The 20,064-nt window shown below is 45.8% G+C and overlaps 2 protein-coding genes across 2 annotated transcripts in view; both read right to left on the bottom strand.

The window, feature by feature from the left end:
• The window catches only part of LOC130376166 (GON-4-like protein), a 44,186-nt gene that overhangs the window by 8,605 nt on the left and 15,517 nt on the right, over window positions 1-20,064 (bottom strand). The window lies entirely within an intron of this gene.
• Window positions 8,336-20,064, bottom strand: part of LOC130375594 (integrator complex subunit 3-like) — a 13,671-nt gene continuing 1,942 nt past the window's right edge. Inside the window, exons 6-16 of the mRNA XM_056582613.1 lie at window positions 19,913-20,064; window positions 18,909-19,062; window positions 17,824-17,892; window positions 16,596-16,671; window positions 16,110-16,223; window positions 14,338-14,386; window positions 13,817-13,984; window positions 13,433-13,533; window positions 11,412-11,484; window positions 9,553-9,706; window positions 8,336-8,953 (exon numbers count right to left, since the gene is read on the bottom strand). The exon at window positions 19,913-20,064 is cut by the window's right edge and continues 13 nt beyond it. Coding sequence (XP_056438588.1) covers window positions 8,876-8,953; window positions 9,553-9,706; window positions 11,412-11,484; window positions 13,433-13,533; window positions 13,817-13,984; window positions 14,338-14,386; window positions 16,110-16,223; window positions 16,596-16,671; window positions 17,824-17,892; window positions 18,909-19,062; window positions 19,913-20,064 — 1,188 coding nt within the window. The 3' untranslated portion in view covers window positions 8,336-8,875. The remainder of the gene's footprint in view (window positions 8,954-9,552; window positions 9,707-11,411; window positions 11,485-13,432; window positions 13,534-13,816; window positions 13,985-14,337; window positions 14,387-16,109; window positions 16,224-16,595; window positions 16,672-17,823; window positions 17,893-18,908; window positions 19,063-19,912) is intronic.

Here is a 20,064-nt window from a genome sequence, read left to right as displayed (position 1 = left end):
TACTGAGTTAGGGTTAGGGTGAGCGCTATGTAGTGAGTAATAGTGAGTTATGGTAAGGATGAGCGCTATATTCTGAGTTAGGGTGAGTGCTATAGTGAGTTAGGGTTAGGGTGAGTGCTATAGTGAGTTAGGGTTAGGGTGAGTGCTATAGTGAGTTAGGGTTAGGGTGAGTGCTATAGTGAGTTAGGGTTAGGGTGAGTGCTATAGTGAGTTAGGGTTAGGGTGAGTGCTATAGTGAGTTAGGGTTAGGGTGAGTGCTATAGTGAGTTAGGGTTAGGGTGAGTGCTATAGTGAGTTAGGGTTAGGGTGAGTGCTATATAGTGAGTTAGGGTTAGGGTGAGTGCTATAGTGAGTTAGGGTTAGGGTGAGTGCTATAGTGAGTTAGGGTTAGGGTGAGTGCTATAGTGAGTTAGGGTTAGGGTGAGTGCTATAGTGAGTTAGGGTTAGGGTGAGTGCTATAGTGAGTTAGGGTTAGGGTGAGTGCTATAGTGAGTTAGGGTTAGGGTGAGTGCTATAGTGAGTTAGGGTTAGGGTGAGTGCTATAGTGAGTTAGGGTTAGGGTGAGTGCTATAGTGAGTTAGGGTTAGGGTGAGTGCTATAGTGAGTTAGGGTTAGGGTGAGTGCTATATAGTGAGTTAGTGTTAGGGTGACGCTGTATAGTGAGTAACAGTGAGTTAAGGTTAAGGAGACGCTACAGTGAGTAACAGTGAGTTAAGGTTAGGGAGACGCTACAGTGAGTAACAGTGAGTTAGTGTGTACTTCAGTACTCAGTACCTCATGTATTCTACAGTGAGTAACAGTGAGTTAGTGTGTCCTTTAGTACTCAGTACCTCATGTATTCTGGTTCCTCTGGGAGACGAGGCGGTGCTCTCCATGTCACTCTCCTGGAACGTCTGAACACAGAACAGATAGAGATAGATATAGCTATAGAGAGATGTAGGTGTATAGAGATATAAAGACATAGAAATGCATCCATACACAGGGCTTTACCCAGTCAACACCAGAGTGGGGCAGCACCAGCGTTACACACGTTAACATAGGCCTGATAGCATGTTAACATAGGCCTGATAACATGTTAACGTAGGGCTGATAACATGTTAACATCGGTCTGATATCATGTTAACATAGGCCTGATAGCATGTTAACATAGGCCTGATAGCATGTTAACGTAGGGCTGATAACATGTTAACGTAGGGCTGATAACATGTTAACATAGGCCTGATAGCATGTTAACGTAGGGCTGATAACATGTTAACATAATGTTAACATGTTATCAGCCCTACGTTAACATGCTATCAGGCCTATGTTACATAGGCCTGATAGCATGTTAACGTAGGGCTGATAACATGTTAACATAGGCCTGATAGCATGTTAACATAAGCCTGATAACATGTTAACATAGGCCTGATTACATGTTAACGTAGGGCTGATAACATGGTAACATAGGCCTGATAGCATGTTAACATAAGCCTGATAACATGTTAACGTAGCATACGTAATATTATACATATATGACATTGTACATGTATAACATGCATATGATCAGGACGTACATCTTCAGCGGTCTCATCTTCCTCGTCATCCTCTGGGTGATACTCTTCATCAGAAGAGTCTTCCTCAGCCAGGTGGATGTCAACAAACTGGGGGGCCTTTAAACAAAAATAAATAAAGTGCTTAATATACACCAAACATATAAAACATATACAACATACATCAATAGAATATGTGTTTAATATACACCAAACATCAACCATAGATAATATACATTTATTAAAGAACAGCAATCAAATATGTATTTTATATAGTCAAATATACAGAATATCCAACTAATAAACATATATAATATATATTAACCATATGTCTTTAATATATATATATTTAATAGAAAATATATATGAAATATCTATTGAATACTTTATGTTCATTCATGTTGAAATGTTCCTATTTTCTATGTATACAAAATACATCTGTGCCATATTTAAAACTATCAATACAATATATATAAACATCAGACTATAGATAAACATATCAGATTATATATAAACATATCAGACTATATATAAACATATCAGACTATACATAAACATAGAACCACTGACCTTGACCTCTGAGGCCTTCTTGATGGGGGACATGTTCCACGCTGGAATCACCTGACACACACACACACACACACACACACACACACACACACACACACACACACACACACACACACACACACACACACACACACACACACACACACACACACACACAGAGGTTAGATGATGGACTTCCAAGCCAATCAGAGGCCCCTTCCTCTGTTAAGCTAATGGTGAGGTTAAGGTAGAGTTAAGGTAAGGGTTAAGTTAAGCTAAGGGTTCTTACCACTCCTCTCTCCACCACCTCTTTCAGCTTGGACCGGGTCATCTTGGGCTCCTGGGGGCACACACAGGGTCAGAGACAGACAGACAGACAGACGGACAGACAGAGAGGGGGGAGAGAGAGAGAGAGAGAGAGAGAGAGAGAGAGAGAGAGAGAGAGAGAGAGAGAGAGAGAGAGAGAGAGAGAGAGAGAGAGACAGAGACAGAGACAGAGACAGAGACAGAGAGAGAGAGACAGAGAGAGAGAGAGAGAGAGAGAGAGACAGAGAGAGAGAGAGAGAGACACTCACAAAGGGCGGCACAGCCTCCGTCTCGTTGAGAGCTGCTTTCATCATGGCCACCACATGCTCGTTAGTGATCACTTCCTGTTGGTCAAACACACTCGTTAGTGATCACTTCCTGTTGGTCAAAAACACTTGTTAGTGATCGCTTCCTGTTGGTCAAACACACTCGTTAGTGATCACTTCCTGTTGGTCAAACACACTCGTTAGTGATCACTTCCTGTTGGTCAAACACACTCGTTAGGGATCACTTCCTGTTGGTGGTAGCTGTGATGTAGCTGTGATGTAGCTGTTGTGTACCTGTGATGTAGCTGTTGTGTAGCTGTGATGTAGCTGTGATGTAGCTGTGATGTAGCTGTTGTGTAGCTGTGATGTAGCTGTGATGTAGCTGTGATGTTGCTGTTGTGTAGCTGTGATGTAGCAGTGATGTTGCTGTTGTGTAGCTGTGATGTAGCAGTGATGTAGCTGTGGTGTAGCTGTTGTGTAGCTGTGATGTAGCTGTGATGTTGCTGTTGTGTAGCTGTGATGTAGCTGTGGTGTAGCTGTGGTGTAGCTGTGATGTAGCTGTTGTGTAGCTGTGATGTAGCTGAGATGTAGTTGTGGTGTAGCTGTGATGTAGCAGTGATGTTGCTGTTGTGTAGCTGTGATGTAGCTGTGATGTAGCAGTGATGTAGCTGTTGTGTAGCTGTGATGTTGCTGTTGTGTAGCTGTGATGTAGCTGTGGTGTAGCTGTGGTGTAGCTGCAGTGTAGCTGTGATGAAGCAGTGATGTAGCAGTGATGTAGCTGTGGTGTAGCTGTGCTGTAGCTGTTGTGTAGCTGTGATGTTGCTGTTGTTAGCTGTGATGTAGCAGTGATGTAGCTGTGGTGTAGCTGTGATGTAGCTGTTGTGTAGCAGTGATGTAGCTGTGGTGTAGCTGTGATGCAGACCCACATGGAGGATGTTCTTGACATTGACGGCGGTCAGCTTGTGATGTCTGGACTTCGTCTCCAGCGATTGGTCCAGAAGTCGGTCCATCTCTAGCCTGGGCTCCGCCTCCTCTTCACTGTCAGATGTCATCTTGCTCCGCCTCCTCTTCTCCCCCCGGGCACGCCCCCCTCCCGCCGGCCCCCCCACCTGGTCCACACGGTCTGGGAGACAAAACTATACTCTTAGAAAACCAAGTAACCCCAACCCATAATGTAACAATGTAACAATGAGAGAATGAGATAATGTCAAGATTGGATAATGTGAGAATGTATCAATGAGATAATGTCACAATGAGATAATGTGTGAATGTAACAATGAGATCATCTTACCCATGGTGATGACCAGGCTGGAATCTGTCGTGTCTTCCTCCACCAGCAGATTCTCTTCCTCTTCCTCTTGAGACTGCTGCAGTGCATTGTGGGTGGAGCCTGGAGACTGCTGCAGTGCATTGTGGGAGGAGCCAGGATACTGTTGCAGTGCATCGTGGGAGGAGCCTGGGGACTGCTGCAGTGCATTGTGGGAGGAGCCTGGGAACTGTTGCAGTGCATTGTGGGAGGAGCCTGGGGACTGCTGCAGTGCATTGTGGGAGGAGCCAGGGGACTGCTGCAGTGCATTGTGGGAGGAGCCAGGGGACTGCTGCAGTGCATTGTGGGAGGAGCCTGGTGACTGCTGCAGTGCATTGTGGGAGGAGCCAGGGGACTGCTGCAGTAAATTGTGGGAGGAGCCTGGGGACTGCTGCAGTGCATTGTGGGGGGTGATTTTGACGCGTTTGCGTTCAGGATTCATGGTCGTCTTCTAATTAGAAGGAAGATGAAGACAGAAAGAAGATATTTGTGTGACATCATAACCACAATCACCAAGAAGATGTTTTCGATAAGCCATGGATTAAGAAGACACTTCTACGCTTCCAAGTTTTAAATGTAAAAACACTTTGAAATGCATCGCTTGGGTCTAGTTAAGTAATCAGTAATAATAATATTAATACATATTAATATATTTCAGTCAGTGTGTCTCTTTCTGCAGCAATATTGAAGGATGCAGTAGATCAAAATAATAAATAGATAACAGTAATCAATGATTATGACTGGTAAAAGCTTGCTGAACTCTTTGTTTCAGTGTGTACTGCTTGGCTATAAGGAGATGAGGAGGCAAAGGAGGAGCAGGAGGAGGCTATATGGAGATATGAGGAGCAGGAGGCTATATGGAGATATGAGGAGCAGCAGGAGGCTATAAGGAGATATGAGGAGCAGGAGGAGGCTATAAGGAGATATGAGGAGCAGGAGGCTATAAGGAGATATGAGGAGCAGGAGGCTATAAGGAGATATGAGGAGCAGGAGGCTATAAGGAGATATGAGGAGCAGGAGGAGGCTATAAGGAGATATGAGGAGCAGGAGGCTATAAGGAGATATGAGGAGCAGGAGGAGGCTATAAGGAGATATGAGGAGCAGGAGGCTATAAGGAGATATGAGGAGCAGCTGGAGGCTATAAGGAGATATGAGGAGCAGGAGGCTATAAGGAGATATGAGGAGCAGGAGGCTATAAGGAGATATGAGGAGCAGGAGGCTATAAGGAGATATGAGGAGCAGCTGGAGGCTATAAGGAGATATGAGGAGCAGGAGGCTATAAGGAGATATGAGGAGCAGCTGGAGGCTATAAGGAGATATGAGGAGCAGGAGGCTATAAGGAGATATGAGGAGCAGGAGGCTATAAGGAGATATGAGGAGCAGGAGGCTATAAGGAGATATGAGGAGCAGGAGGAGGCTATAAGGAGATATGAGGAGCAGGAGGAGGCTATAAGGAGATATGAGGAGCAGGAGGCTATAAGGAGATATGAGGAGCAGGAGGCTATAAGGAGATATGAGGAGCAGGAGGAGGCTATAAGGAGATATGAGGAGCAGGAGGCTATAAGGAGATATGAGGAGCAGGAGGAGGCTATAAGGAGATATGAGGAGCAGCAGGAGGCTATAAGGAGATATGAGGAGCAGGAGGCTATAAGGAGATATGAGGAGCAGGAGGAGGCTATAAGGAGATATGAGGAGCAGGAGGCTATACAGAGAATTGATAAACTACGACAAGAACTACAACAACAACAACAACACAACACAAGGAGCGCGGTTCTTACCCGCCATTGACTTCCGCTTGTGGATTAAAACTACAATTCCGGGTGTGAACGTCTTCGTTCCCCATGAAACGTACAGAACTACACTGGTTTGATACCGGTCCCTCGTCTCTCAACTGGTCTGAAACCGGTTCCTCGTCTCTCAACTGGTCTGAAACCAGTACCTCGTCTCTCCTCCAGTCGGACCTCAGCTCGACCGTTTCCGGGGGAGGGCCCTATTTCCTAACCAATCACTATAGTCCAACGTTCCCGCCATCATTCAACGTAGTTTATAGTGGACAAGGTCCTTTCCTTCGCTTAGGGTGCGATAAAGGCTTCGCTCGAATTCTGGACCAAACTCTGACCTATTTTTCTTCAAGACATGAAGGAAAATTCCCAAGTACTAAAAATGAAAACCGCGTTGCTGAGATGATCCGACCACAGCCACACGACGTCATCAGGCGACGACGGAAGTCTCGGTCAGCAGCGGGGAACTACAAGTCCCGAAGACGGACTACAAAAAGCGCGCCTCAGATGCCGTGTTGTTTCATGCAGCCAGTGATATAAACTTGGCCAATTCGAAAAACATTACTTCATTACCAAGGATGGAAAGACAATTTAAACAAAAGTATAATAGGCCAGTTACATAAGTGAAAGGAAATGGATGCGACGTTGAGAAGAGTTTATCTATATTCTTTCTTCATCTTTTTATTCCGTCCTTGGTAGTGAGGTCACATTTATCACCGGGTTGTTTATATCGCCTCCTCCTCAATCAGCGTCGTGATTGAGTCCAGCTGTGGTTCATTCATAAAACCGGAGCCGTTCATTCAGCAGAAATCGGAGCCGCTCATTCATCAGAACCGGGAGCCATTCATCAGAACCCGGAGCCATTCATCAGAACCCGGAGCCATCCGGCCAGTGGACCTTAGGAACATGAAGTTTCCCGCAGCCCGCTGGCTCCTGGTCCGGTCCCCTCGCCCTGACCCTCGTCCCGGTCCCGGGGGACCCCCGTCCCGGTCCCTGCGGACCCTCGCCCTGACCCCGGAGAGGATCCCACGCTTCCTCATCCCGTCTCCCGCGCACCCCGCACGGCGGCCCTCCGCGGGCTCCCCTGACGTCAGCCCCGGCGCAAGTCGGCGGGCCGGACCGACTTCCCGGTTCCTCCGTCTCCCCGCCTCAGGCCTCGGGGCAACGCGCCGCCGCAGCGGGGACGCGGACACCGATGAATCGACGCGCGCAGCCATGTCCCTGCCGCACGTGGGGAAGGTTACGACGCCGTACGGGTTCCGCGCGGTGCTCGAGTCGAGCCCCTGCTGCCGTCGGCGGGAATCTCTTTTCCATCACAAACTCAAAACTCCAGCCGTCCCGGTGACTGACAGCCCGCAAGCGGAAGAGTATCCTGAAGCCAGAGAGCAGCGCTCCTGCGGGACGGCGCGCGGCCCCCGGCTGACCCCGCGGTGACGGTCGGGTGACCCCAAACGTCACCTCACATATTCCGTAATTTTAAAGACTTTTATTTAACTTGCTACGAATTTTCAAATAAAGAAATGAACATCGTGAAGTATTGTGTTAACGCTTTTTCCTCCAAACATAATTAACCTTTAACCACTGGAAACACTCCTAACACTGGGCTGGTGGATAATTCAATATATCTTTTTTTTTGCCATGGGCCCCCCCTCTGCCTTGGAGGCCCCCCCCCCCCTCTGCCTTGGTTTTAAAACCAGAAGTAAGAATTCAATTTTTAATTTTTTTTTGGGGGCCCCCTCAGGACTTGGGGCCCTGCGCGTAGTGCGCGTTATGGGAGCGGCGGCATTGTGTTTATCTAGAGACTGGACATTAGTGATCGGCTGGCCGATATTTCGGATCGACATTGGCGTTTTTTACGTGCATTTGCCGATAGATACAATTTGTAATTTCTATGTAAATTGAGGGAGCAAAAGCAGTATCGGCTCAAGAAAAAAGGCAGCCCGTATGGGTCATCGACGGCTAATCCATAACTGTCGATCCCTACTGGACATAATAGCCGGTTAATGACTTTATAGAGCGTACTTCATACCCGCTTATGTTGTCCTGAGTCCCGACCAAAGCCAAAGAACGCTAAAATGTCCCGGTTTCCACCAACCGCTATGCAATGTCAGCGATTACACAGCCAACGTTCTCATTCTAGCCCGATCGGTAACTTAGATTTGGTCAGTATTGCTACTTGATGCCGCCCGGCCCGTCCCAGACTCTTCCTCCAGCGGCCCCCGTCTGGAGTCTAGACAAGAGTCTTTACATGGAGAGTCTGGATAAATATTTAAATTGGGGGAGTCTTTACATGGAGAGTCTGGATAAGTATTTAAATTGGGGGAGTCTTTACATGGAGAGTCTGGATAAGTATTTAAATTGGGAGAGTCTAGATAAGTCTACATGGAGTCTGGATAAAAATCTTTCCATGCAGTCTGGATAAGTCTTGACATGGAGTCTAGATAAGAGTCTTTACATGAGTATAAGAGTCTTCCATGACGGAACGTTTACACGTTTTCTGAAACTAGGAAGGAATATAGACTATGAAACACATCCTCTGATTGGTTGACTGCTGGTTGAAACCCAGACATCCGATTGGTCTGATAAACGAGGCATTCAGTTTTCAGCCATTTTATTGGTTCGCACTCAGCTGTGTTATGAAAATAGGTCAGTAGAAAGAAATAAGTGAAAAAGTGTTTTTCAATCATCCAGTCAAGGCCTTTATAACATCCAATCCCAGGGTACGTGGCCTTGATACCGTCCAATGGGGAGAGAGGAGTTGATACCGTCCAATGGGGAGAGAGGAGTTGATACCGTCCAATGGGGAGAGGAGTTGATATCGTCCAATGGAGAGAGAGGAGTTGATACCGTCCAATGGAGAGAGAGGAGTTGATACCCTCCAATGAGGAGAGAGGAGTTGATACCGTCCAATGGAGAGAGAGGAGTTGATACCCTCCAATGAGAAGAGACCAGCTGGTAAAACAAATAAAATCCTTGGCGATCGTTAAAGAAGTGCAGCATCACAATGTCTGACCTCTGATCCCTGGAGGACCAATCGGCACGCCCCCACCCCGTAGCCACGCCCCCACACCGTAGCCACGCCCCCATCCCGACTTGGTTTGACAGGCCCTCGCCACATGGCGCTGCTCTGTGATTGGTTCAGTCGCTGTCGGAGCCCACAGCGGACGAGCACTTCCTCTTCCTCTTGGGCGCCTTCGGCTTCGAATCTTCCTCCTCCTGGAATAGAAACACATTATATATATTAAATATATTATAATCACATAATGTACACATTATGTACACTATATATACAGATAATACACTCCTCCTCCTGGAATATATAAACACATTATATATCTATACACATTATACACAAACAGATATACATTATATACACACTCAACCTCCTGGAACAAACATTATATACACTCCTGGAATATATTTATTTACACATTATACTATATACACATTACATATCCACCTCCTCCTGGAATATATTTAACAATCATTCGTCGAAGGCGCAGTGAATAACTGTTTTAGTATATACTACACTTGAACACTCCACAAATAAACAAGATGGCACTTTTTGCCGGGATTAATTTGTTTTTGTTTTTTTTTAAAAAAACGCTAAAAAAACAAATAAATCCCGAGTTTGAGGTCTCAATCATGGGGTATTGCCCCCATCCCTGATCCCGCGACAGCGGATCAATCAAATTGCGCCATCTTAAGAGGTTCACGCGTAGTGCGTTGGCGTGTGCGTGCGTTGGTGTGCGTTGGTGTGTGCGTGCGTTGATTTGCGTGAGTGTGTGTGTGCGATGATGATGTGCGTGTGTTACCGAGGCACTGCTGGACACGCTGTCCTCCTCGGTTGCCGGGGGCGCCGCCCCCTTGCGGGAGCGCGGCGAAGAGGCCGGAGCCTTACGGCGGGACTTCAGAGGCTTCGACTGGAAGTCCTCGTACTCCTCAGCCAATGAGAACAGGTCGCTGTACCTGGGGAGGGGGAGGGAGGGAGAGGGAGGGAGAGGGAGGGGGAGAGAGACAGAGACGGAGACAGAGACAGAGACGGAGGGAGAGGGAGAGGGAGGGGGAGAGAGACAGAGACGGAGAGAGAGAGACGAGTTAGGCCCCGGTCCCATTGCTCTCCCCTTAACCAGAACACTTGCTTTGAGGTCCCTCCACAGTGAAGTCCGCTCAAAGAGGGAAGTGAGAGTGAAGATCTTTCACTATGAAACGTGACACCACTATTATTAATATTAATTGATTCGTAAAGGGGTTGGTTATGGTTCGTATAGGGGTTGGTTATGGTTCCTATAGGGGTTGGTTATGGTTCCTATAGGGGTTGGTTATGGTTCCTATAGGGGTTGGTTATGGTTCCTGTAGGGGTTGGTTATGGTTCGTGTAGGGGTTGGTTATGGTTGGTATAGGGGTTGGTTATGGTTGGTATAGGGGTTGGTTATGGTTCCTATAGGGGTTGGTTATGGTTCCTATAGGGGTTGGTTATGGTTCCTGTAGGGGTTGGTTATGGTTCGTGTAGGGGTTGGTTATGGTTGGTATAGGGGTTGGTTATGGTTCCTTTAGGGGTTGGTTATGGTTCCTATAGGGGTTGGTTATGGTTGGTATAGGGGTTGGTTATGGTTGGTATAGGGGTTGGTTATGGTTCCTTTAGGGGTTTGTTATGGTTCCTATAGTGGTTGGTTATGGTTCCTATAGGGGTTGGTTATGGTTCCTATAGAGGTTGGTTATGGTTGGTATAGGGGTTGGTTATGGTTCGTATAGGGGTTGGTTATGGTTGGTATAGGGGTTGGTTATGGTTCGTATAGGGGTTGGTTATGGTTCCTGTAGGGGTTGGTTATGGTTCGTGTAGGGGTTGGTTATGGTTGGTATAGGGGTTGGTTATGGTTCGTGTAGGGGTTGGTTATGGTTGGTATAGGGGTTGGTTATGGTTCCTATAGGGGTTGGTTATGGTTCCTATAGGGGTTGGTTATGGTTCCTATAGGGGTTGGTTATGGTTGGTATAGAGGTTGGTTATGGTTGGTATAGGGGTTGGTTATGGTTGGTATAGGGGTTGGTTATGGTTGGTATAGGGGTTGGTTATGGTTCGTATAGGGGTTGGTTATGGTTCCTATAGGGGTTGGTTATGGTTCGTGTAGGGGTTGGTTATGGTTGGTATAGGGGTTGGTTATGGTTCGTGTAGGGGTTGGTTATGGTTCCTATAGGGGTTGGTTATGGTTCCTATAGAGGTTGGTTATGGTTCCTATAGAGGTTGGTTATGGTTGGTATAGGGGTTGGTTATGGTTGGTGTAGGGGTTGGTTATGGTTGGTATAGGGGTTGGTTATGGTTGGTATAGGGGTTGGTTATGGTTGGTGTAGGGGTTGGTTATGGTTCCTATAGGGGTTGGTTATGGTTCCTATAGGGGTTGGTTATGGTTCCTATAGAGGTTGGTTATGGTTCCTATAGAGGTTGGTTATGGTTGGTGTAGGGGTTGGTTATGGTTGGTGTAGGGGTTGGTTATGGTTGGTATAGGGGTTGGTTATGGTTGGTGTAGGGGTTGGTTATGGTTGGTATAGGGGTTGGTTATGGTTCCTTTAGGGGTTGGTTATGGTTGGTATAGGGGTTGGTTATGGTTGGTGTAGGGGTTGGTTATGGTTGGTATAGGGGTTAGTTATGGTTCCTAGAGGCGTTAGTGTGACCTACCTCATCTTGTGGGCCTCATCACAGCTGGCCTGGACGTGTTGGAGGGCTTGGAGGATGGGAGTCTGACTGAAGACTGCAAAGAATACATCCCATTATTACACACACACACCACACACACACACATATAGTGATGTTTAGAGCAGTATAAGGTAGTATAGTGTAGTATTATGATGTTTAGAGCAGTATAAGGTAGTATAGTGTAGTATTATGATGTTTAGAGCAGTATAAGGTAGTATAGTGTAGTATTATGATGTTTAGAGCAGTATAAGGTAGTATAGTGTAGTATTATGATGTTTAGAGCAGTATAAGGTAGTATAGTGTAGTATTATGATGTTTAGAGCAGTATAAGGTAGTATAGTGTAGTATTATGATGTTGAGAGCAGTATAAGGTAGTATAGTGTAGTATTATGATGTTGAGAGCAGTATAAGGTAGTATAGTGTAGTATTATGATGTTGAGAGCAGTATAAGGTAGTATAGTGTAGTATTATGATGTTGAGAGCAGTATAAGGTAGTATAGTGTAGTATTATGATGTTGAGAGCAGTATAAGGTAGTATAGTGTAGTATTATGATGTTTAGAGCAGTATAAGGTAGTATAGTGTAGTATTATGATGTTTAGAGCAGTATAAGGTAGTATAGTGTAGTATTATGATGTTTAGAGCAGTATAAGGTAGTATAGTGTAGTATTATGATGTTTAGAGCAGTATAAGGTAGTATAGTGTAGTATTATGATGTTTAGAGCAGTATAAGGTAGTATAGTGTAGTATTATGATGTTTAAAGCAGTGTAAGGTAGTATAGTGTAGTATTATGATGTTTAGAGCAGTATAAGGTAGTATAGTGTAGTATTATGATGTTTAGAGCAGTATAAGGTAGTATAGTGTAGTATTATGATGTTTAGAGCAGTATAAGGTAGTATAGTGTAGTATTATGATGTTTAGAGCAGTATAAGGTAGTATAGTGTAGTATTATGATGTTGAGAGCAGTATAAGGTAGTATAGTGTAGTATTATGATGTTGAGAGCAGTATAAGGTAGTATAGTGTAGTATTATGATGTTGAGAGCAGTATAAGGTAGTATAGTGTAGTATTATGATGTTGAGAGCAGTATAAGGTAGTATAGTGTAGTATTATGATGTTGAGAGCAGTATAAGGTAGTATAGTGTAGTATTATGATGTTGAGAGCAGTATAAGGTAGTATAGTGTAGTATTATGATGTTTAGAGCAGTATAAGGTAGTATAGTGTAGTATTATGATGTTTAGAGCAGTATAAGGTAGTATAGTGTAGTATTATGATGTTTAGAGCAGTATAAGGTAGTATAGTGTAGTATTATGATGTTTAGAGCAGTATAAGGTAGTATAGTGTAGTATTATGATGTTGAGAGCAGTATAAGGTAGTATAGTGTAGTATTATGATGTTGAGAGCAGTATAAGGTAGTATAGTGTAGTATTATGATGTTGAGAGCAGTATAAGGTAGTATAGTGTAGTATTATGTTGAGAGCAGTATAAGGTAGTATAGTGTAGTATTATGATGTTTAGAGCAGTATAAGGTAGTATAGTGTAGTATTATGATGTTGAGAGCAGTATAAGGTAGTATAGTGTAGTATTATGATGTTGAGAGCAGTATAAGGTAGTATAGTGTAGTATTATGATGTTGAGAGCAGTATAAGGTAGTATAGTGTAGTATTATGATGTTGAGAGCAGTATAAGGTAGTATAGTGTAGTATTATGATGTTGAGAGCAGTATAAGGTAGTATAGTGTAGTATTATGATGTTTAGAGCAGTATAAGGTAGTATAGTGTAGTATTATGATGTTTACTGCAGTATAAGGTAGTATAGTGTAGTATTATGATGTTTAGAGCAGTATAAGGTAGTATAGTGTAGTATTATGATGTTTAGAGCAGTATAAGGTAGTATAGTGTAGTATTATGATGTTTAGAGCAGTATAAGGTAATATAGTGTAGTATTATGATGTTTAGAGCAGTATAAGGTAGTATAGTGTAGTATTATGATGTCAGTACTCACAGCTGTTCTTGGTGTGCGTCAGGCTCAGTCTCAGGTTGTCCAGATGTTCCAGGATCTGTTCCAGGGTCAGCTGAGCAAGCTTACTGCTGGAGCTACGCAGACTGCACACACACACACATTAGGATTAATATAAAGACAGAGAGAGCGCGAGAGATAGAGAGAGACAAACACAGAGACAGAGAGACAGACATAGGAGACAGACGGAGAGAGAGAGAGAGAGACAAACATAGGAGACAGAGAGAGACATAGGAGACAGACAGACATAGGAGACGGACAGACAGAAAGACAGAGAGACAGACAGAGACACAGAGAGACAGACATAGGAGACAGACAGACAGACAGACAGACAGACAGACAGACAGACAGACAGCCAACCAGCCCTACCTCTGTCGTTTGCGGGGCTGGTTGTTGTTCTTGATCAGCTGGGTCTTGATGTGCTCTCCCAGGGCGTCGTCCTGCTTGGCCGCCCAGTGCCTCAGGATGCTGGTGGTGAACTGGTCGTCATGGTTACAGGGCCGACTCAGGACCATCTTCACCATGTCCTCGCTGGGCCTGACACAAACACACACACACCATCAACAACACGCACACACACATCACCAACACACACACATACAGCATCAACAACACACTCCACCAACACACACCATCAACAACACGCACACACACATCAACACACACACACACACACCATCAACAACACGCACACACACACACACACCAACATCGACACACCACCATCCACACACACATACAGCCTCAACAACACGCACACACACATCACCAACACACACACACACACACACACCATCAACAACACCCACACACACATCACCAACACACGTACATCAACACACACAGCATCAACAACACACACACACTGTGTACGCGTGACACACACTTACTTTTCTCTCCTCAGTTGAAGCAGCAGACAGGACAGAGCCTCCGGGTGTTCTGGAGAGACACACACACACACAAATTAGTGTGTTACCGTTATATTGGGGGGTGAGTGTGTTACCGTTATATTGGGGGGTGAGTGTGTTACCGTTATATTGGGGGGTGAGTGTGTTGCCGTTATATTGGGGGGTGAGTGTGTTGCCGTTATATTGGGGGGTGAGTTTGTTGCCGTTATATTGGGGGGTGAGTGTGTTGCCGTTATATTGGGGGGTGAGTGTGTTACCGTTATATTGGGGGGTGAGTGTGTTGCCGTTATATTGGGGGGTGAGTGTGTTGCCGTTATATTGGGGGTGAGTGTGTTACCGTTATATTGGGGGGTGAGTGTGTTACCGTTATATTGGGGGGTGAGTGTGTTGCCGTTATATTGGGGGGTGAGTGTGTTGCCGTTATATTGGGGGGTGAGTGTGTTACCGTTATATTGGGGGGTGAGTGTGTTGCCGTTATATTGGGGGGTGAGTGTGTTGCCGTTATATTGGGGGGTGAGTGTGTTGCCGTTATATTGGGGGTGAGTGTGTTACCGTTATATTGGGGGGTGAGTGTGTTACCGTTATATTGGGGGGTGAGTGTGTTGCCGTTATATTGGGGGGTGAGTTTGTTGCCGTTATATTGGGGGGTGAGTGTGTTGCCGTTATATTGGGGGGTGAGTGTGTTACCGTTATATTGGGGGGTGAGTGTGTTGCCGTTATATTGGGGGGTGAGTGTGTTACCGTTATATTGGGGGGTGAGTGTGTTACCGTTATATTGGGGGGTGAGTGTGTTACCGTTATATTGGGGGGTATGAGTGTGTTACCGTTATATTGGGGGGTATGAGTGTGTTACCGTTATATTGGGGGGTGAGTGTGTTACCGTTATATTGGGGGTGAGTGTGTTACCGTTATATTGGGGGGTGAGTGTGTTGCCGTTATATTGGGGGGTATGAGTGTGTTACCGTTATATTGGGGGGTATGAGTGTGTTACCGTTATATTGGGGGGTGAGTGTGTTACCGTTATATTGGGGGGTGAGTGTGTTGCCGTTATATTGGGGGGTATGAGTGTGTTACCGTTATATTGGGGGGTATGAGTGTGTTACCGTTATATTGGGGGGTGAGTGTGTTACCGTTATATTGGGGGGTGAGTGTGTTGCCGTTATATTGGGGGGTGAGTGTGTTACCGTTATATTGGGGGGTATGAGTGTGTTACCGTTATATTGGGGGGTGAGTGTGTTACCGTTATATTGGGGGTGAGTGTGTTACCGTTATATTGGGGGGTGAGTGTGTTGCCGTTATATTGGGGGGTGAGTGTGTTACCGTTATATTGGGGGGTGAGTGTGTTACCGTTATATTGGGGGTGAGTGTGTTACCGTTATATTGGGGGGTGAGTGTGTTACCGTTATATTGGGGGGTATGAGTGTGTTACCGTTATATTGGGGGTGAGTGTGTTGCCGTTATATTGGGGGTGAGTGTGTTACCGTTATATTGGGGGGTATGAGTGTGTTACCGTTATATTGGGGGGTGAGTGTGTTACCGTTATATTGGGGGGTGAGTGTGTTACCGTTATATTGGGGGTGAGTGTGTTGCCGTTATATTGGGGGGTATGAGTGTGTTACCGTTATATTGGGGGGTATGAGTGTGTTACCGTTATATTGGGGGTGAGTGTGTTACCGTTATATTGGGGGATGAGTACGTTGCCGTTATATTGGGGGTGAGTGTGTTACCGTTATATTGGGGGATGAGTGCGTTACCTTTATACTTGAGATGGTGCAGGATGGGGATGATTGTTTCCATGGCGATGCTGTGAGCCAGGAACAGCTGCCAGGTGCTGTACTGTTCGAACGTCTCCCAGTCCAGAGACTGAACTACAAGACACAACCACACAGTCAACCATCTCCATAGCAACCACTTGTCATCTCCTGCATAGCAACCACTCAACACAGTCTTCATGGCAATCACTCAACACCATCTTCATAGCAACCACTCGACACCGTCTCCATAGCAACCACTCGACACCGTCTTCATAGCAACCACTCGACACCGTCTTCATAGCAACCACTCAACACCGTCTTCATAGCAACCACTCGACACTGTCTCCATAGCAACCACTCGGAGAACTAGCATAGCACAGCCCCACTACTCAGGACAGAGCTAGCATAGCACCCCCATGTTATTCACTACAAGTTGCTCTGTTCTTCAGTTTGAGAAGCGACTGTCTGGCTGTCTGTGTAACTCACTGAGGATGTTGAGTACAGAGTCCTTCCTGAACATGACAAGATTCCCCATCATCACGTGACACATCAACTCCTGGAGCTAGAGACAGGGAGAGAGAGCGAGAGCGAGCGAGAGAGAGAGAGGGAGAGTTAAGAGAGCGAGTGGGAGAGTGAGAAACACACACATGGAGAGAGAGTTAAGAGAGAAAGTTAAAATAGAGACATTTAACAGAAATACATAGTTTACATACAGATATAAATTCAAAATTAGGGATTTTAGTGGATGCTTGGGTGGTAGTTGATACATGGTAGTTGATACATGGTAGAGGGTGGTAGTTGATACATGGTAGTGGGTGGTAGTTGATACATGGTTCAGGGTGGTAGTTGATACATGGTAGAGGGTGGTAGTTGATACATGGTAGTGGGTGGTAGTTGATACATGGTTCAGGGTGGTAGTTGATACATGGTTGTGGGTGGTAGTTGATACATGGTAGTGGGTGGTAGTTGATACATGGTTCAGGGTGGTAGTTGATACATGGTAGTGGGTGGTAGTTGATACATGGTAGTGGGTGGTAGTTGATACATGGTAGTGGGTGGTAGTTGAAACATGGTTCAGGGTGGTAGTTGATACATGGTAGTGGGTGGTAGTTGGTACATGGTTCAGGGTGGTAGTTGATACATGGTAGTGGGTGGTAGTTGATACATGGTTCAGGGTGGTAGTTGATACATGGTAGTGGGTGGTAGTTGATACATGGTAGTGGGTGGTAGTTGATACATGGTAGTGGGTGGTAGTTGATACATGGTAGTGGGTGGTAGTTGATACATGGTAGTGGGTGGTAGTTGATACATGGTAGTGGGTGGTAGTTGATACATGGTAGTGGGTGGTAGTTGATACATGGTTGTGGGTGGTAGTTGATACATGGTAGAGGGTGGTAGTTGATACATGGTAGTGGGTGGTAGTTGATACATGGTAGTGGGTGGTAGTTGATACATGGTAGTGGGTGGTAGTTGATACATGGTAGTGGGTGGTAGTTGATACATGGTAGTGGGTGGTAGTTGATACATGGTAGTGGGTGGTAGTTGATACATGGTTGTGGGTGGTAGTTGATACATGGTTGTGGGTGGTAGTTGATACATGGTAGTGGGTGGTAGTTGATACATGGTTCAGGGTGGTAGTTGATACATGGTAGTGGGTGGTAGTTGATACATGGTTGTGGGTGGTAGTTGATACATGGTTGTAGTTGATAGTTACCTGTGTTGAGTCGATAACGGCAACAATCATATTAAGCAACTCTCCACTACGCAGGGTCTCATCTGGAAACTACACACAAAGACACATACAAAGGGAAGGTTATATATCTATGTCTATATATCTATACCTATGCATCTATAGCACCTGGGAGTAGACGTGTGTATCTATATCTCTAGCTCTGCCTGGGAGTAGATGTGTATCTATATCTTTAGATCTACAGTACCGGGCATTAGCTGTGTATCTATGTCTCTAGCTCTACCGGGCAGTAGCTGTGTATCTATGTCTCTAGCTCTACCAGTAGCTGTGTATCTATGCCTCTAGCTCTACCGGGCAGTAGCTGTGTATCTATGTCTCTAGCTCTACCAGTAGCTGTATATCTATGTCTCTAGCTCTACCTGGGAGTAGCTGTGTATCTATGTCTCTAGCTCTACCTGGGAGTAGCTGTGTATCTATGTCTCTAGCTCTACCGGGCAGTAGCAGTGTATCTATGTCTCTAGCTCTACCAGTAGCTGTGTATCTATGTCTCTAGCTCTACCGGGCAGTAGCTGTGTATCTATGTCTCTAGCTCTACCGGGCAGTAGCTGTGTATCTATGTCTCTAGCTCTACCAGTAGCTGTGTATCTATGTCTCTAGCTCTACCGGGCAGTAGCTGTGTATCTATGTCTCTAGCTCTACCGGGCAGTAGCTGTGTATCTATGTCTCTAGCTCTACCGGGCAGTAGCTGTGTATCTATGTCTCTAGCTCTACAAGTAGCTGTGTATCTATGTCTCTAGCTCTACCGGGCAGTAGCTGTGTATCTATGTCTCTAGCTCTACCAGTAGCTGTGTATCTATGTCTCTACCGGGCAGCAGCTGTGTATCTATGTCTCTACCGGGCAGTAGCTGTGTATCTATGTCTCTAGCTCTACCAGTAGCTGTGTATCTATGTCTCTAACTGGGAGCAGCTGTGTATCTATGTCTCTACCGGGCAGTAGCTGTGTATCTATGTCTCTACCGGGCAGCAGCTGTGTATCTATGTCTCTAGCTCTACCAGTAGCTGTGTATCTATGTCTCTACCGGGCAGTAGCTGTGTATCTATGTCTCTACCTGGGAGTAGATGGAGGGCGTGAGGTAGCAGAGCAGCCTCACGTCGTCCTCCTGGCAGGCCTTCATGTCCATCATGAGGCAGGTGTGGAGGTCCCCCAGCGCCGTGGCCTGGGCGAACGACTCGTACAGACTCATCTTCCCCATCGCCGCCTTACTGCCCCACACACAGTACACACACGTTACACACAGAGTACACACAGAGTACACAGCCCGAGTAACCACAGAGTACACACACTGAGTACACACCCCGAGTAACCAGAGTACACACCGAGAACACGCACTGAGTACACACACTGAGTACACACACTGAGTACACACACTGAGAACACATCGAGTACACACACTGAGAACACATCGAGTACACACCGAGAACACACACTGAGTATAGTAGTACCTAGCCTTGAAGTAGTACATCAGGTGGTAGTATTATGACGGTAGCACCTAGCCTTGAGGTAGTAGTATGACGGTAGTACCTAGCCTTGAGGTAGTATTATGACGGTAGTAGTTTGACGGTAGTACCTAGCCTTGAGGTAGTATTATGACGGTAGTAGTTTGACGGTAGCACCTAGCCTTGAGGTAGTAGTATGACGGTAGTACCTAGCCTTGAGGTAGTATTATGACGGTAGTACCTAGCCTTGAGGTAGTAGTATGACGGTAGTACCTAGCCTTGAGGTAGTATTATGACGGTAGTAGTTTGACGGTAGCACCTAGCCTTGAGGTAGTAGTATGACGGTAGTACCTAGCCTTGAGGTAGTATTATGACGGTAGTACCTAGCCTTGAGGTAGTAGTATGACGGTAGTACCTAGCCTGAGGTAGTAGTATGACGGTAGTACCTAGCCTTGAGGTAGTAGTATGACGGTAGTACCTAGCCTTGAGGTAGTAGTATGACGGTAGTAGTATGACGGTAGTACCTAGCCTTGAGGTAGTAGTATGACGGTAGTAGTATGACGGTAGTACCTAGCCTTGAGGTAGTAGTATGACGGTAGTAGTATGACGGTAGTACCTAGCCTTGAGGTAGTACAGCAGGTGGTAGCCGATCTTGGGCTGCTTCTGGTACAGCTCGGCCAGCATGTCCAACAGGACCGAGAAGCCGCTGTTGTCCTCCTGCATGGTACACAGGTTCCTGAACACCAGGCACACCGGCTTACACACCGA

This window comes from Gadus chalcogrammus, chromosome 22 (assembly GCF_026213295.1).
Source record: "Gadus chalcogrammus isolate NIFS_2021 chromosome 22, NIFS_Gcha_1.0, whole genome shotgun sequence".
In the NCBI taxonomy this organism is placed as follows: Eukaryota; Metazoa; Chordata; class Actinopteri; order Gadiformes; family Gadidae; genus Gadus; species Gadus chalcogrammus.
This window is presented reverse-complemented; position numbering and strand designations above follow the sequence as displayed.